Genomic DNA, 19,748 nt, shown 5'->3' on the forward strand with positions numbered 1-19,748 from the left:
GGAATAATAGGTGCCCTTTTGCATATTCATATGATAACCCTACATGTTAGACACATAGTCAAAGATAATCACACCAAAAAGGAATAAAATTTCTAAATATGAGATAGATTCTGGCTGGCCCAGAAGAGTTGCGTTACACAAGCAACCGATCATAAATGGAGGACTTCATAAAAAGTGTAGCTTTAAGATGTACTAAGTATAACAGTTTTAACTCGGTATTTCCATTCCTTATTTACTTTATACCTAAAGCCAAATACTTACTTTATGTCAACAAGTCAAAATTACCAGCATCTCTGAGCAAATTGATAATCATGCATTTACTGTTCTGCTGCCATAAGCATCATGCAACAAATTGCAGTTATCCTTTTCTTCTGGTTCTGCTCATTACTCCATCCCCTTCATGGACTTCATATAACATTCTGTGCAGCTTCCATCAGTCATAATTTCAATAGGCTACATATATATTTATTAATGAGGTTTTGTGGGTTTTTTTTTTTAAATTGCGTTAGTCAGAGAAAAGAGAAAGAACATATTTAATCACTGCTTTTTCATCTGCTGCATATTCAAACACAATGCTGTTAAGTGAGAATTTGAGGTGTACCACTGAAAAAAATGAACAATAAAATCTAAAGCGTCCATATTAGACTGACTGATCCTGCCATGTCAATCATTGCCTTAATGTTGAACCCACTTAAAATGTTTTCTTCATTTCAGTACTAAAATTTTCAGCAATACTGAAAAAGTTTTGCAAAATACGTATTGTATTAATGGCTCATCTTCTGTACGATTGGAATTTTGTATTTGTGGAAGTGACTTGAAGAAGAGAATAAGCCCCCCTAAACCTGCTGGACTACCCATGTTTTATAGTAATTTAAATATAATTATAATTGTAACAGATATTTTATTTTAGACTAAACTGGTGTCTGTGATTGTCTACCTTTTCTAATTAGAACTTGTCTAATTCTTATGCATTGGACACCATCTGTAAGGATTTAGTGCTAACTGGACATATTCTGCATCCAGTGCTTTTCAGCTTAGGCTGAATTCAATTTATTAAATCTTATTCTCAGGATGACTAATACCATCCTTTTGTTTTAAAATATGTCAATTTCTCTTACGTTATCAATCCTTAATATTTAATCAGCACAGATAAATGCATTTCATTTGGCCTTAACTGTATGTCACAATAAGAGAAGAGACAGGAACACGAATAAACTAAACTATTTAAGCTATCCAGAAGATAATGCTTCTGCATTAGAATACGTCACTATATTTTTCAAAGTGGATGTTGATTTAGCCTGTAGCCCTCTGAAAGACACAATTTGTGAAGGAAAGCTAATAAACCGCTTTAGTGGCTTGAAGAATTGGTGATTTTCTCTCAATTGTTTCCCTCGGTTGCTGTTTGTTTCATTTATTACAGGATTCTGTTTCTAAGACAATAGTGTGTAGGGGTTACATCTGGTGTGTTCAAAAACTAGTGGCACAAAATGCTGAGGTGGCCTGGGGTGAACTGCACTCTGAGAGCAGGTTTGGGATAACAAATTGCTTTTGCATGAGGGCCCTGGCATGTAGAATCACTTACATAGGTATGTTGTCAAGGCAGAAGAGGTGAAACAAGGGTGGTCACAGGGACTGGAAATTATTATTCCCCCACCTTGTTTCTTCTCCCCTTCATTTTTCCTTTTTTTTCAAGCTAGTTAGTGACCTGAGATGAAATGGACAGGAATTGACAGCACACACGCTGCTGCTGGCAGCAGATTCACTGCAGTTGCTCCTTGGATATGGAAGGAGGAGGGAAAAGAAGAAAGAAACCCAGTTGTTTTCTAAACATAACATATGTAAAGATAATATGTTTACTTTAGTTTAAACCAACCCCTTTTTCCTGTAGAAATTATCCCCTCCCCCCCCCCCAGCACTGCAGTTCAGTAAAAAGGAGAGATGATTTTTTGTCTCTCCCTCTCCTTCTCCCTGCCTGCACAAAGAAAACGTGGGTTGATACCATTTTTATTGTTCTGCTGGGGTGGGTTTCAGACCTCGTATTAGCATATTGAATGTCTAATTGAATTCGGGGGCTGTGTTAATCATCTTGTTTTGTTTAAGGGTGGTTGGTGAAAGGTGCCAGCAAACGATTGCTTTGGCTTGGGGTTAGAGTGGTACTGCCACCCCAAGAAAAAGAATCGAGAAGGGGGAGGGAGCAGGGGAAAGGCGAGTTGACTGAGTGATGTCTGGAGGGCGAACTCGTGTGTCTCTTTGGTGATGTGTGCTGCTGTACTGAAATCCACCCCTCTGCTGGAGCTAAGGCAAGAGTTGGAGGCATCTGATGCTGCCGTTTCCAGGGTGAAATTTCTAAGGCTGGTTGCTAAAAACAACAACCAAAAAAACCCCCCAAATCCTCAGCAAAAATAGCAGTCAGAACAGAAGATCCGGCATCTCGCGGTCCGACTGACATAACCCAGACGTTTGAGAACCACATGCTTTTAACCTAGCCACACACACCAGGGAAGGAGAGGGGCGGGGGAAGGGACCAAAAAAGACACTGCAACTACCGAACATCACATTTCTTACAAAAGGGCCAGAAACAGAGCCTGTAGGAAAAGGGAAAGAAAAAAAAAAAAAAAAGAGAGAGAGAGAGAGAGAGGAAAAGCCTCCCCCTCTTCCCCCCATGAGTTTTTCGCAGTGCTCTGGTGAGGCTCGGAGGTGGCTGGCAGCGCAGGGGGCGGCTGCTGGCGCGGCTGGCGGGGCTGGGCGCAGCGCAGCGCTCCGGGCGCTCAGCACCGCGGGGCCGGACAGCTCCGCGCCCCGCCCGGCCCGGCGCTGCCCCACAACAAGTACCGCGCCGCTGTCCGGAACTCCCGCTCCCCGCGCCTCAGCTGCATTGTCTCCTCGCCGAATCGGCCGTCAGGCGTAATTACCCCCGTTTCCCCCCCCACCCCCTCCTCTCTCTCTCCTTTGCAGGAACGACTCTTTGGGAACCTGGTCCACCCAGGGATGTAAAACTGTGCTTACCGATGCATCCCATACGAAATGCTTATGTGATCGTCTCTCTACCTTCGCCATTTTGGCTCAGCAACCTAGAGAAATAGTAAGTAACAAAGGGGGGGAAAAACCCCAGTTTTAATGCAAAAGGCAATGCGGGGAGGGGGCTCCGGGGGGGAGGGGGAGCTGGTCCAGCTTTCCTCTCAGGTTATTGCAGACGTTGCATTGAGGAATTGTTTAATATTGCAGGTAGGCAAATGTTAGTCTCCTGGTGTCTACAGTGTCTCAGATAAATGAATTCCAGATTCTGTGATATGACTAATTCCTCGTGAAATTTACATGCTCTCGAACTCCATAAATATTTCAGAGAAAGCCTTATAATTGTGGTGCAAATGTGTAGAAAACTTTTGTATTGAACAATTAAGGGAATGTACAGGGCTTTATTATTGCTCTTGGTAGGAAAACCCTAGATACTGTAGTTAAACAGATTGCAGATCTGCATTGGACATTTTCAGCACAGATTTTCTATGTAGTCTGTTGATATGATGCAAGAAAAATAATCAAGTTTTCATGAGAAAGAGGGGACATTAAGTGTATAAGCAGACACTCCCAGTATTACTGGAAGTAAAAATAGCTAAAAAAGCAAATATTTGTGAAGTTATCCTGCCTAGGCATAATTTAATTTTGCTGGTTTTGGAAGAATATAATCAGAATCTTTTTAATAGCAAAGTAAATCAGTTTGGAACAAAGTGGTTGAAATAAAATACTACTTTCTACCTGAGATCTGGCCTAAAAGTGCATCTGTCTTATCTCCTATTTGGGTGAAAAAAGATATCTTGATAAATGTAATTTAAAATACATCCCCAAAGCTTTAAAAAGCATTTTGGTAAACCATCCTTTTAAACTTTTAGATCTAAATTTTTTCCATATGTATTAGCAAAACCCATGGCTATTTCAGGACATGAGCACGTATACCTACAGAGGAAAGACCTGATCTGATATCTGAGGGTAATAGTTTCTTTCTTAGAAGGGAAAGCTATTTTGTTTTCAAGGTCATTCTTTTTTTTTTTTTTTCCATTTTGTATTAGTACACAGAGTACAAATGAAATAATTCTGATTTTGAGGCTTTTTTTTAAGGAAAGACTTATGATACCGTTGCCATAGATATCCTACCATTCCTTCTAGGCAATCAGGGGCCCAAGGAAATTAAGCATGTGAGAACAGTGGATTGAAGTCAAAGTTATTAAAAGTCAGAAAGTTTGGTAATTCTGCAACAAGCATGAATCAAATTCCAGGACAAATTACTGGATGATCTTTAATATATTACAGTGAAACCCAGCTGTTTGTTTAATGCACAATCCTAAATATTGCTACTTCTCAAGAGAAATGCATCTTTTAATTAATGTTAACTGGGAAGTCATTTAAACTTGTACTACTGCCATAGTCTCCTGTTACATTGTAATATTACTACTTTATTTTTTAAAGTACCATGCAGGTATTACAAGGCATTTTAAAGCTCAAAGGCCTCTGAGGAATGTAATAAGCAGATCTGAGTTATGTATGGATCAGTTTTGGAACTAAGTTGATTTCTGCTTCATAAGTAATATTACTGAAACTTTCTGCGACAATGTGGCTACTTTTATAATTTTGCTCTTGTTGCTTTTTTTCTTTTGACTTGTTTTTTTTAATTGCTAGAGGATGTTTGTTCTTCATGGTTGTCTGTTGTAACCTACAGATCATGGAATCATCTGGTACACCCTCAGTGACCTTAATAGTAGGCAGTGGTCTTTCATGCTTGGCTTTGATCACCCTAGCAGTTGTCTATGCAGCATTATGGAGGTATGTAATGGATTAAAAAAGCTAAATGTAAACACTTAGTTATATTTAGTTGAATTGCAATTTAGAGAGAGCATTAGATGCAACATTTATTGTTTAGAAAATGAAAAAAAAAAAGGCAAAATGTAGTGCATGTTTTGATGCCTAAATTTGTTGATGTGATTGATCAGTTTTACTGTCTTGGCCTACTGGTGATGCATGGCCCATTCTTCTCTTTCCCCTCTTCAGTGTGAATGGCATTGCTCCTTTGGTGGATTATTCATAGATAAATAACAGCAGGATTGTTATATATGATATATTTCATGTGAAGCTTATGGCCTGTACCTTTAGCTGCTTTTTCTCTATTTACATTTTTAAACAAAACTTTTAAGTAATAAAATAAACATATCAAAGTGGCAAATCGGGTATTGAAGATTTATGGGGGGTTTGAATTTATTCAGATCAGTTATAAGTTTGAATAAAGACCACAAAATTAAATAGTCATAAACAGTGGGGTGGTACATTCCAGTAATATACTTTTTTTCCATCCTGATTTTTCAATATGAAAATATTATATTGATTTAAAAGTGCAATAAATATTTATGGAGTAGATTAATTTGAGAAGTCATGAGAAATAGCATGGTGTCCTAGTGCAGAAGAAACACAAAATTAAGTTTAAAAGTCATGCAAAGTAATAAATATTTTTAAAAAGTGAACACGGGTTCTCATTTAGCTTTTTTCAGTAATAATAGTAAAAAGGTTTTTATGCAAGTAATAAGAAACACAGGGATAAAAGAATAATTTTTAGAGTAATATAAAATCAACCAATAGAGTTCTGCTTGATAATTTTACACTGTTTTCTCTTTCACTCTATTATGTACCACAGAGACTCACAGGATTAGAAATATATATAATAAATAAGAATATCTAGTTACATAAGTTATGATAGAAGAGCATAAAAATTATCGGCTCTTATCTGTCAAAACTAAGAATGGGAGTATTTCAGGATATAATTCCCATCTGAAGAACTATAGTGTTATTTTTGCCCTCCCTGATATATTTAGCACTTGGATAGAAATACTGTCATGCTCAGTGGAACTGGTCTTCTCCATTATTTGAATTAGACATAAGGAAAAAATTTTTTATTTTGAGGTAGTGAGGCATTGAAACAGGTTGCCCAGAGAAGTTATAGATGCCCCATCCCCGGAAGTGTTCAAGGCCAGGTTGGATGGAGCTTTGAGCAACCTGGTCTGATGGAAAATGTCCCTGCCCATGACAACGGGTTGTAACTAGATGATTTTAAGTTCCCTTCCAACCCAAGCCTTTCTATGACTCTGTGATTCCATTAACTTCTAAGCAGAGATAAAATGTTATGTGTTATGGATTTAGTGTGGGTTCTGCATCCAAGTTAAGGCAGGATAACTCATATAGATCTCAGTGTTCTATCAGTGAGATATTTTTAAAGTATTATGACAACTGAGTGGTATGTCATTTGAATCATTAAAATATGTCTTGAATGTGTTTCTTGAGAGGACATAGTAAAGAACCATAGGGAGAAGATAGACACTGAGACTTATATGTACATATGCTTGTTTTGATAAATCTAGGGGTAGGGAGAAATCTGATGTTTTGACCCTATGTCTGCATTTATATTTTGGAACACCTACCTTCCTTTTGAATGGTAGGAGCTCTTTAGAAGTTATATGAGTTCGATGTATTCTGATCCATAAAAGGCCTGTATAGGCATTCTTTTGTGGTTCATTGATTTGATTCCCCCCAACTGAAAATTCAAACTGAAAAATAAATTCGGTATCAATCAAATATTCATCTGACCCTTCCTTTCCCTTTTCCTTTCCCTTTTCCTTTCCCTTTTCCCTTCCCTTTTCCCTTCCCTTTTCCCTTCCCTTTTCCCTTCCCTTTTCCCTTCCCTTTTCCCTTCCCTTCCCTTCCCTCGATAGTGGGCTGGCAGAAAAACTAAAACGTTCCTAACGTAAGTCAAGGCTGAAAGCTCCTGCTTGCACTGTATTTACTCAACTACTAAGGTCCTTTGTAGTCCATGAATACTCAGTGTTGGGAACTGGCCCAGGTGAATCGATAGTTAACAAGTTTGAAAGTTGCAGCATGCTGTCTACATGAACAAAGACACTGGACTTCCTGTATTTGCAAACACATAGAACTACCCTTAAGAATGTTGCTATACTTTAAAGGAAAGATGTGGATTGTGGTATCAGGGTTGTTCTGTCTTTAACTAAAAAAATGTAATCACTTGTATAACTTGATATATCAGCAAAAAGGGCTACAATTAATTTCATGTCCAAAACTCAGCATTTCTTGTGGGTTCAGCAGCCTTTTCTGTGACTAGAGTATCAACTATAGGTGTACAGCTCAGGGGGAGACAGCAATATTAACTGAACTCCAGTGAGCAGCATATAGAATAGGTCTTAGAATGTATAAAGATATGGCATGGTCTTCAGGGGAACTGAGCGCGCTTAACTTTCATTTATTTTAGTAGTCAACATTCACTGTTAACCGCTCTAAAAATCAGGTCAGAAAGGCACTTCACTTGAAACCTTGCTCATTCTCTTTCTGTTTTGTAGCATATAAAAGGCTGTATACTGAAAAAGGCATTTTGTAAGGAAATATGTGATAAGACTATATGACTTTTTCATTCTAAACATGCGTGTAAAATGAATATATGTTTGCAAGAGAGACTGTGATGCTCACTGCTGTAATTTAATCTTTCTGTACAGACTTAGCTATTTTTTTCGGCATTCAGTCTTATGAAGATATTATGGTACTATTGTTTCTTCCTAAAAATTATTTTGTAAATCTCTTGGAACATAAAGTTATCGTTACCCCAATAATGTGTTTCAAAATGCACTACCATAGTATCATCAACAAACCTTCACCTTATTTATGCATCATGGATCAAATCTTCTGTTTATGTAAATCACCATGTTTTTGCTGAAGTTAGTAATTATGAGTGGTCTATGCCAGCTGTGGATATTCCCAGGGATGAGCAGAGAGCATAAAACGTTCCTGATGTGAATGCATGCAAGCCCATTACTATCACTATAGTGTTAGAACAGTGTTGCCACTAGTTTCTGAAAGAATCATTGATACTTTTTAAAATATGCCAAGTTGCCAGGAGTAAACTGCAGAATATTTATCAAAATATCACAGCTCTGATGGTTGTAATATGGTAGGTCTCTGGTACTTTCTGAGGACTTGAAAGAGAGGCACCTCTGCAAGAACTGCATCAAAGTTTTGTATAACTTACTAGTTGTTTTCCGTTTAGAAAAGTTGTACCCTCTCTTTGTTTATTTAAACAGGTACATCAGATCTGAGAGGTCAATAATTCTAATCAATTTCTGCCTGTCTATTATCTCATCAAATATCCTTATCCTGGTTGGACAAACTCAGACACATAACAAGGTATGATGATGGATTGTATTGAATTTGCATTTAAAGATTGATATCTTTGTTTTATTTGTGTTTGGCTTAAAATAATTGCATACATTTAGTCCTATACTCATAGGACTTGGTGTTTTTGGTAAAATATTAACAGACAAGGGAAAATATTTACTGTCTTTCATAGTCTTTTTTTCCCATCCAAAAATCCCTTTTGGTATTGTTCCCTCTGGATAAGTTGTGTTCTCTGTGGTAGACTTGTGTTTTATAACTAAATTTCAAAGCAAAAAAGTTCAAAGGCTCAACATCAAAAGCACAAATTCTGGTTCATTATAATAGTTGTAATAGGATTGTGCTACAGTGTTTTTGTCTTTTTATTAATACACTGGCACTCAAAAGGCAAATAGGAATTGCTTAGAAGTTAGAGTATGAGTCTTGAAAATGTGCAGAAACAGACATCATAACAAGCCACAGAACTGTTAGATCTCTGACTGGTGTAGCTGTAAGAAAGTAATAAACCTACATACCTTACTGATATATTGCTGATTTAATGCTAATCTGTTCTCTGAACGTAGTTGTCATTTGTCCCTTTCCTGTAGAGCAGGATTGCCAGTGTTTTGAGGAATCACCCAATGCTTAGTGATGATGGGCAACTTTCAGAAGCGACAATAAATCATTGCTTAAAAGTAACTATAACTACAGGATTGTAGACAATAAAATGTAATTGGTTAATTGGGCAATATGTGATAGAATGCTGTTAAGATTTGAAGTAATCAAGTATTTGTAAAGTTGGGGTTTTTTCCCACTGTGGTAAACTACTTAATGCACTGCTTATCTTAATTTTTTCCAGTATTAAATGAAACACATTCATCATCTGCTGTGGGATAACTGGTGTTTCTACAACACACCTGTAATTAATAATTTTTCCTTCTCAAATAAGTCCTTAAAAATTTAGCTACCAAAAGTCTCATAAATTCAATGTGAGTTACATAGCAGTACTTTTTAAAACATACCCAAATCAAACTTATTAATTTCCAATACATAATTTAACAAAATTATTAAAATTAAGATATCAATATGCTTTTTAAGTTTTGAAAGTATGTAGAGTGTCACGTGAGAATGGACAGAAAAGACGAATTTTCTCTCCAACCTGTATGAATTTATTTTTTGTCTTCAGTGTCGCCCCTTCAGGAGATCAAAGCCTTTTAATGTCCAAAAAATTCTGTTAGCGTCTCACCTAATGAGACCCTTCACTTAAAAGATTTGCTGAGACGGACAGGACGTTTGATGCCTTTTTATATAAGGACTGCACCAAATAGTGGTAGAAAAACCCCTCAGCAGGTTTCTCCTGTGACTTACTTTGCCATGGACAGAACTGTCAGCACCTAAAAACAGACTCACTCTAACAGTTCATGAAGTAATGCACATTTGTGACAATTTATGGGGTTTACTGTGTCTGGAATAGGGTCTAACAGCAAAAAAAATCACACTTAAACTATGTAGCAATAATAATAAGGCAAAGCATAGGCACACACACTACAGCAATGGCAACTTGCCAATAAGTAAGACAACTTACAAAGAAGAGGTAAAGCAAAAACTTAATCACACTCCCTAAAGCAAAAGAACTAACAAAGAATAAGTAAAAAATGTTAAAGTAGTATGCAGCAAAAGTAAAATTAGTATATATGTATAAGCAATTGCTCACCCCAAGGCATCCTGGGAAGGTGGAGGGAGAAAAGGTAGCCCTTCGGTTACCTCCACAGAGTTGATGGAACTTCTCACCAATTTTTGCTCATGTCCAATCTCTTTTTATACCTTTTTCTGTAGCCAGTTTAAATGTCTATAGTCAATGAATTAATTTGGGGGTGATAGATGAAATAGGCTCAAGGATCCACTTCCTGAGTTCTAGCAGCCAGGATGTTGAGAAAAAAGGCCGTGTTATCTCCATATCACTCCTTTCTTGACCTTAATCCTTTTATCAGTATCTGAGATTGTCTCCCCAGGTGTGTGGGTTTTTTCCAGGAAACCATTAGGAGCCTGGTTCTTCCTTTTGTGTGGCCTTATCTTACAGTAGCAGTACAAATGAACAAAATATGGATTTGCAGAAGAAAACCATGTAACTCTCACAGATTTTATTCAGGGGAAAAATTAGTCAGAAAGGTGCTAACAACTTCAGTGTACCAGGGTGCAGAAGACTAACCCTTCCTGGAATTTCAGCACTGACACACACAGTCATATATACTATTTTATTATGTATTTCGAGAAAAGGTGTAGCTGAAGGTTCCTATGTACATTGCCATTGTAGAATCAGAGTTTAAGGGTATCTGAACAACTTTGTTGAATAACACACTACCTAGGTAAGGTGGCAGCCTTTCTCTGATGCTTGACTCAAGGAACTTTGAGCCCAAATATGCCCTTATTCCAGTTCCTTCCGTTAATCTTAATTTCTTTGAGCTCTCTCAGTTCTGCTTCCTAAACTCCTGAAAGCAAAGAGATATTACATTTCTGAGGCCAGCAGATCCTAAAAATGCAGATGTTCAAAGGAAATAATTAACAAGAAAAACCCAACACGTCACAAAGTTTAGATTTTTAATATATAGACTGAAAAATTACTGTAAAATACCACTTTTGCTACACTTATCTTCTTTTTGAGTCCACATCTTGCTTTTGATACATCTGCCACCAAGGGCCTTCTAGCCAGAGAGCACCTCTAACGGATCAAGGGTTTTTTATATGGAGGAAGACATTCCTTCTAACAAGCCAAAAATATTTTTATCACAGTGTGGACTGATACGTGAATATATTGTAGCTCCAAGAGGCTGGCCTGTGAAGTCACCATCAACAAAATTGCCAGCTAAAGCCACTGTTTATTGCAAACTTACTCAAATTAAAGCAATCAGTTCCGGGTATGACTTCATTGTGTTTGCAAGTGGGGATATGTTTAGGCATCAGATGTGTTTGAATTTAAGTTCTGAATTTTTTATTTTCAAGATCATATATCACCCAAAGAAGCCAGTGTTTGATTTTTAGTCCATAATTCTAGACTGCAATACTGACATCTGTAAGAAAAATTATGTTTTTATTTTGCTGAGCTGGAAAATTAAATCTGTAAATGCAAACTTTAGAAAGAAAATCAGGTCCTGACCTGGGGTTTAAGATTAAAAACATTTTAGATTTTTTCCTGAGATTTCATTTATTTACTAGAAATCAAACCATGTGGGTTTTTAGTGTTTGAAAATTTTGGAAGACATTTTGAGAGTATTTTATTAAGACAATGTAATATTCAAGTTATCATTGCTGAACAAAGGCTAAAGCAATTTTTTGTGGCAAGAAGATGAGTTCCTTTTTTTAAAATGTGTTGGAGAATATTTGATAAATATGATATGCCAAGTTTGAGTTTGTTTGCTCTGTTCCTTTCTCAGTTTTATGCTCATACTATTCTCAGACTACTGGGGCACTTTGTTAATGTCCACACGATGCTGTAAATATTCACAACACTGAAGCATATCCCTTTTTTTCTGTGCTTTAGTTTGGCTCTGAGTTTAAATTTTCCCTAGCTCTCTATTTGGATATATTCCCTTTTGAGAATATCAAAGATGTATTTATAACAAACAGCATATTTTCAGTCTGTTTACAGTTTGTGGTTTTCTTTATATGTATTAAATACTTCACCAACTACTTCTATTTTATACTGAAAGCTGAATATACCATTCATGTTTCTACAAAAGCTTCTTTTAGTGAAGGCTAAGTGAGTTTGAATATTGCATTCCCTTTGGTTCAACTAAGTTCTGGCTTTTTTCAGTAAAAAACCCTACCTCCCAAGGGCAGAAATGGACAAAACATTTACCAAGGACATGTAGAAGGAATTAAGATTCTTTCAAACTACCATAGTTTTTCCATTTCTAGTATTTACTTTTTAAAAGTTGCTTTTCTTTTCTTCAGTTTCAGGAACTTGAGGATACCAACAGTAGACCAGATATCTAGGTCATGGGGCTTTTTAGCTTGTTTTGGAGTAGTTCATGATGACAGTCATGGAGGGAAGTAGAATTATTCTTGGAAGATTTGGATTGGGATAGCAAAAAAGCCTTTTGTCAACAAAAAAGCTTTGGTCCTTTATTCCTTATTAGCCAAACATGTTGTGCATTTTATTGAAGGACACAGCTGAGAAACGTTCTGATTTTTTCATTATGTTTCCCCAAACCTTTCAAAACACAGAACTTTATTCAAAGCTTTCTTAATGCTTCAGACTGTGTAAGAGATTTCTGTTTTTTCAGATCCTGTTTTGAAATACAGGTCACTGAAGGCTGAATTTACAAAAATACTATGAAATTAATTATGTATCTTGTTTAAATATAGTTGGTGTTATACTGTGCATGAGAAGCATATTAATTTACTTTAGTATTTCTTTCTGTGTCTTTTTTTCTTAAATATTAGCCACATCATTGTTTTTAAATTTGAGGATATGCAATTGCTACACTTTAACAACTGAATTTAGTTTTAATGCTGAAATTAAGTCTCTTTAATTAAGGAAGGGTAAAACTTGTCATTTATAAGATAACTGCTCAAATATCTGTTATTTGACAAATCCTGTGAGATATCCCTGACATCTATAAAAGCATTAGATATTTACTTTGAAGTGACTGACAGGTATTTTGAGGCAATACCTATCAGTGATTTGTAGCATTCACTGTATCATAACTCTTGCTATTTTATGTTTCCTAATGTTCATATTGCCATCAAGAATGATTGTATTTCTTCTATATGTGGACCTTTAATGCTTAGGCTATAAACTTTTACTGTGCTTCTGATCCCATTTAATGAATAGATTCTCTACCCCCATAAGTTATCGATTAATATTACATGGATTTTTTCATAAACTCTCTCTCATTTTGCATACATTCAGAAAATAGCCTGGTTTTTTCCAGTTTTGCCTTTAAAAACCCCATTAACTGTTTTATATAAACAGTTCCAGTATATCTATTCTGTTTGTATGACGAAAACAAAGATGAATACAATTTAAAGAAAACCATAGAATTCATTACACATATGGGGAAAAGTTAATTATTTTCTATATAATCTGTTTCTGACTGTACTTAAGAGTTTATTGCTGAAGTTGGGGTCACTTGGAGAAACAGTCATATTTTTAAAAATGCCATCAGACTCAGTACATTTTGTTAGCCATAGTCAGGTTTCTTGTGCCTACCAAGGACAGAACAGGGAAGATGTAAAAGCAAGATTTAGTAACCCTGATATTCTGTGTCATCCCTCTTTAACTGCAATATTTGGTTTATTATTCTTGCTATTGTAATTTGAAATTCATCTCTTAGACCACACCTGAAAGGATATGAAAAAGGCATGTCCTGACCAATGAAAGCACATAACCTATTAGTAGCCTTGATAAATGCATTGTAACAACAACAACCCCTTAAAAATTTTGAAGATAATAAGATTAGAATGTTCATGAAATAGACTGACTGGACAAAAATAACCCACTTTTAGTATTTTTTAATAGAGGTGTTTGGCTGAAAGAGGCTGAGAAGCCACAGCATCCCATTCTCATAGCACTCTGAAGTAGCTGACTGTGTAACTAGAGCTCCCTCAGGTTTTGAGAGACAGTGGGTGGTGGGATCCCCTGAGAAATCTGCAAATGTTCAGGTGATACTAATGCTACCTCTAACCATGTGGCTCTTGCCCCATATCTGCCACTGCCTTACAGATGCAGGCATCATGGCAATATATCTCCTAGGAAACAGCGGGGGAGACCTAAGAGCAGATGGAATGAACAGAGAAATGATGCTAACACAGCATTAAGGTTGTGTTAGAAAATCAATGAAGGAGTAGGGAATTCAGTATTTCAGGCAATAGCACTCCATATTTCAAGTCTTTCTGGAGAAGTTCAAGGGAATATCCTCCATTTAAGCAGCTGAAGCCTAGGAAAATATATCCTTCCATTTCTGCCTGTATCCAACTTCCAAATTAACATCTACTCTGCTGATTGTCATCTTTTTCTTTGTGTAACAGGTTTTTGAACAGCTGACCCAGAGAGTGTCTGGGTCATTCATCCCAGAAACATACCAATAAATAGGTCAACATTGAGAGTGCACTTCACTGCACACATCTGTCTGCTTTGTTTGGAAATTCAGAAACAATCCAAAGGAGAAGAGTACACTTGTCCGAATAACTATTACAGGAGTAGGTCTGTTTAAGCAATGCTGTTTTACTGTGCTAAATTCTGACAAAACCTCTTAACATCAGCTGAATTAACTAGCTGCTTTTAGGTTCTCCAAAGAACCTCTGGGAGCAGATCTTTCTTACCCAAAATCAGTAAACATGGTCATTCATGTTACTGTTACCTGCCTCAGAGGAGAAGGTAACATTCTTCTCAAAAGTGGCTGCCAGACTGTGTCTCAAAGTGGATCAACTTTATCATTCATTTTGCTATATCTAAACAAAACAGACATTTTCATTGTAAGTGGGTTACAGGGAAGAAATTGGTTAGATAAAAGGAGCATGTTTTCTGTGCTTCCAATCCCCAGGACCTTTTAAAGAGCTTTGTGAACTATTTTAGAATCATGGAATTGTTCAGATTGAAAGATCTGTCCAGCCACATTCCCAAGGTAGGGTCAGGTGTTTGGTCAAAATGGGTGGTTCAGGGCTTTATATAGTCAAGTCCTGAAAACCTCCAGGTGTGAAAACTGCACAGATTCCTTGGGAAATTTGGTCCACTGCTTGACTGTCCTCATAGTCTAAGTGTGTTTCCATATATCTGGTCTGGACCTCCTTTTGTTTCAGTTGATACCCATTGTCTTTTGTCATCTCACTATACATCACTGTGAAGAACCTGGCTTCATCTTGACAATGGCCTCTCTATAGACACTGACAGGTTGCTCTTACTTGCTGTTAGCTTAGACTTTCCTGAGGTAATCCTCTGCTGTCCTACTCTTCCCAAAATTGTGGTGGGTTTCCTCCTTGCTCTTCAGGACTTGTTTAGAGTAGTTTTTCCTCTTCTAGAGTTCACCCTCACAGCCCTAGGGGGAAAATAGCTCATTCTCTCACAAACACCTGTTTGAATAATTTCAGACAATCTGTTGATGACTCAAGCATCTATTTTTGGGCTTCACACCTCTTTTCTATTTCTCTTTTGCTTATTTGTTGAAAAGCAGTCAATGGAAAATAGATCAATCTACAAACAGCTAAATGTTCACGTCTTTCACTTGCATCTTATTTTTAAGAAAGAGGAAACAATAAACATTTCTAAGCAACAATAGTAAAAAGGATTTTTAAATGAAGTTACCATAGCAACTGACTTCCCAAGACTAAAGGGTTTAAGTAATAATGATAACAACATCAACACCAAAACCAACATTAATTTACTTGGCTATTTTCATTTTAATATAAAAGTTGAATTTCCTATGGATTTTCATATTCCATTTCATATACCATTTCAAAGAATGTAGGCATAGAACCCCTTTGTCACATGCATCAAAACATACAGAAACACAGTATGATTTTGGTATAGGTATCTGGTATAAAATAACATTAAAAATTACAACTCTGAGATAAATGCAATGTAAATCTTATGCCCTAATACAAAAATTAATACATCATTACTCTTTCTATATAACAATGAAACATGATAGAAAGCAAAAAGGACTATAATTTGACAAATAATAGTGTAAATTTGGTGCAAAAGATTATCTACCTATTATACTGGATTTTATTTGTACTTCCCTACAACTCCCTGTTGTCTCTGCATCTTTTCAGGAACATATGGTATGCTTTAACCTTGACATGCACTATGAAGTTCATTTGTACAGTATTGCATTTTTTCCCTTGCATTTTCCTAGGTCACAGTTTTTAGACCTCTCTATCTTGCAGTCAACTAAGAGCATTTTATTGGGAAATTTTTCTATTGGATTGGTCTTATTCTCCGATTGGTCTGATCAGAAACTGTAAAATGAGCATTTTTTCCTTAACACTACACATTTCACTCTGTGAAAGCTATGGGGCTCATTCCTGTGATTCTTATACATGAAAGTATTCTCCACCCATACATTTACTTTAGAAATAGTGTCACACAGAAGTTGGGAGAATCAGGCTCAGCTATAGCCCAACAGTCAGTGTGAAAATAAATCATGGGGTGTGTGTTTGTTACCTATGGCTGAAGTGCACTCAGTTCTGAAAAAAAAAGCTGACTGGGGAATCAGTTCACTCTTTATGCTGGGCTCTCTCTTGCTTTTGCAGTAGCTGGGGGAAAAAAAAAAAAAGAAAAAAAAAATGAATCATGTTTTGCTAGATTAAATCAAACTAGTCCAGGATGCTGTTTGAGCAGCAGCCAAAAACAGCCACTCCAGAAGTACAAGAGGCTCTGCCCTTGGCAAATGTGAGTTAACATAGTCTGTAGATTATTTGTTTGTTTAATTTTTGATTGATTTTAAGTCATGATCAAAATAAACTTTCTATAAAGTGATAATTGTTCTCAGGTGCTAAGATTAGGTCTGGATTCCAGTGCCTATGTCCAGACTTGTTTATTCTTATTTATTGTCACTGTGGGCTGAACTCAATGAAGTCAGCAATCAGCAAGCATGATCTGAGCAAATTTATGCCATCATGAGAAAAATAAATATTGTTGGAGTCTCTGGATCACAACAGGACTTCATCATGGGAGATGTGCTCTGCTTGTCAAATAAAGGGACTCCTAGGTATGGTTAGGAACGCAAAATGGTGCACCCAGAGATCTTCTTAGTGCTAATGTAAAAGTGTGTAGTGCCTCTTATTTTAAACTGCTGCTGAAACATGACCTTTTTATACTTGTTTTCTTGGACCTACATGCTTATTTTGTTGAGTCTCACTGAGTCACACCATAGACATTAAGCCTGGTACTGAAAAATTGACAGTAACTTTGTTCTAATATTTTTGTCTTTCGATGGCTTTGTAAAAATTCCTTTAAAACTGACATTGTGGATGAATAAGTAGGTATTATGTGGAATTTAATAGAAAATTATGTTCAGAATAATTGTTTAAAAAACCCTGTAAAGGTAAATTTACAAAGCATGCATTTGGCTATAATCATGGACATTTTTAATGAATGTAATTGTGAGATTTCCAGAACCCTGCAGGGAAGTGTACATGTTTGTAATATAAAAGCCTCAAGCTGTTAAAAGTGATAGAATGTCAAGAAAGTTCAGTTTGCGCTAGATTTCTGGGTTTAAAAACAGGATGGAAAACATATTGGTATCTCTCTCTCCTGAAGAAAACTGCAATGTATCTAGCACAAGGAGTCCAGCAGTTGGAAGGAAGTATGAATAAGGTTGGCACAGAATATTACTCCATTAGTAAGTGATTACATATCTGTCTCTAATTAGTAGCGTGGCATATAATTTTTGCTCTGTGTTCTTCATTTATAAAAAGTCACATCTTCAGCCTATCACATATTTGCTAAATAATTTCTTTAAACTGGAAAACTAAATGGATTTATTATTCTTGAAATATCACTTAAAGTTAGGTGAAGGCTTAGAATAAGAATGGCTTCCTTAACAAGCTTACCTGAGCCATGTTGGACAACAAAGCCTAAAGTGTCAGAACCTGCAGCTATTGAAATCCAGGTTTTAAAAAGATGGGATTAATTGTAAAGCTGTTGTTATTTGCACTGAGATTTTACACTTCTTATATTTAAGAGAGCTTTTAAGTCTCTATTTTTTACTGTATATCCTCTTATGCCAAGTCAATCAGAATTCAGGCTTGAGTTTTAGCAATTTAATTATTGCTATAAAACCTTAATTTTGGCGCTACTTATCTTTTAAAGTAAATAGAGAGTAGTAATAACGTTCTACTGAACTGAATGATCTGACAAGGCATTACAGTTGTACTACAATGGAAGAAAAATGGTTTTGCTAGGAGTCATAGTTAGACCTTGGTATAAAGGCAGTATTAGTGATGGACAAGAACTGTTGCTAGACAACTACTCTTGTAGATATTCAGAAATGACAGCCAGTAAAATCACTGCAGAAATAAATATGTAAGAGTTAAACCTGATCAAGTGCCTGCTTCCATTCATTTCTAAAGGATTCTTCCTTCTGGAAAGAAGATTCAACAATAATACCTAAGACCAGTAAAAATACATTCTAGTCAGATTTTTAAACCTTAGTGAGAGTACTCAATCACATTCCATAAATACCTAAAGAACATATCTGTCCTAGTTAAACATTAGCCATTAAACAATCAACCATGTCTTTTTAACTGTAGAAAATTTTCTGTCAATTGCAAATAGGAAGCTTTTAAAACTTTGAGTTGTGGCATTTATCCCAGTGCACACTGTTTGCCAGTAGAAAATGCAAAACCCGAATTGAACCAGAACTAAGCCAAATTGCATTGCCTTGCAGTTGCCATAGCTAGGAGCATGCACACAAGTTACTGATACAGCTCATCTGACAGTCATTGTGCCATGATGACTTCATTGTGTGTTGGAGTCTCTGGAGGCCTCAGTTCATTGAAGTTTCAATACTTCAGTGGGTAGGTATGATAAGCAAAGCAGAGCCAAAGAAGCACGCTGAGGTTTCTTTGTCAAGGGAGCACTTTGCAGGATTGCCACTCAAGATATGTGTATGCTGCACCCAGCGCAACTGGACCTTGGTATCTGTCAGTGTTACAGTTTATTAGTGTTAAATAATAAGAACTTATATGGGCTTTGCTAATCTCATCTCATGGTCCTTCTATTATCTATATTTAAACCTGTCATCCTGTCATCTAGAAGGACTAGTTTAGGTCACTTGGATTCACTTGTCCCCTTTATAAACTGGTGAGGAGAAATCTGCTAGTGCACCATGAAAGCTTAAACTTCTGGAAGGAATTTTTCTAAATGGTGTTGAAAGAAAGGGAATAAAGAATGGATGAGTATGAATGTACAAAGCAGTGCAGTCCCCAGCTTCCTTCTCCAAAATTCTTGTTAGGCTCATATGCACAATATTCCCCTGTGACAGTCGGGTTGTCTCGCCATGGTCTACTAGAGACTTTTGCTTTCTGTAGCTTCTAAAATATAAGAATATATCAATAATAAAACATTACCTTGTTTTTAAATACAGTAAAATAATAAAATGAAAGAAAAAAATTCATGCCTTCTGGCATCTGGAAGGGAGGACTGCTTTCCTACAATGTTCTAAACCTGTAAGTACCAGTTGGATTAGAGATGCTGCTGTGTGTTCAGAAAATGGCACTGATTTCAGTGGTTGGCTCTGCAGGCAGTTATCTGATCTGTACAGGTCACAGAGTATCCACTAAGGGATTCCCTGCAGAGGAGCGGAGAGAATACAGATAAACTTTCCAAAGGTAATTTGGCTATATCTCGTGTCAGCCAGAGCGTGATGGAGGTGGATATAATCTGGAAGATTTTGTAAGAGGAGACATCCATGCTAAGTATATAATTTAAAATGTAACATTTTATGCTCGCTAATTTTAGTTGCCAAGTTACTAAGATGCGTCTGAGAGACATATAGCATTAATTATTAATAATTGTTGTTGTTGATAAAAATAACCCTATCATTAAGACT

General features: G+C 36.5%; 1 protein-coding gene across 1 annotated transcript in view; it reads left to right on the top strand.

Moving 5' to 3' along the window:
- Nucleotides 1-2,256: 2,256 nt before the first annotated feature.
- The window catches only part of LOC114065116 (adhesion G protein-coupled receptor B3-like), a 100,891-nt gene continuing 83,399 nt past the window's right edge, over nt 2,257-19,748 (top strand). Inside the window, exons 1-5 of the mRNA XM_027898766.1 lie at nt 2,257-2,337; nt 2,487-2,587; nt 2,956-3,082; nt 4,712-4,815; nt 8,124-8,226. Coding sequence (XP_027754567.1) covers nt 2,257-2,337; nt 2,487-2,587; nt 2,956-3,082; nt 4,712-4,815; nt 8,124-8,226 — 516 coding nt within the window. The remainder of the gene's footprint in view (nt 2,338-2,486; nt 2,588-2,955; nt 3,083-4,711; nt 4,816-8,123; nt 8,227-19,748) is intronic.

Source organism: Empidonax traillii, unplaced genomic scaffold (assembly GCF_003031625.1).
Source record: "Empidonax traillii isolate 1590-97213 ecotype Southwest subspecies unplaced genomic scaffold, ASM303162v1 scaffold621:size378804, whole genome shotgun sequence".
In the NCBI taxonomy this organism is placed as follows: domain Eukaryota; kingdom Metazoa; phylum Chordata; class Aves; order Passeriformes; family Tyrannidae; genus Empidonax; species Empidonax traillii.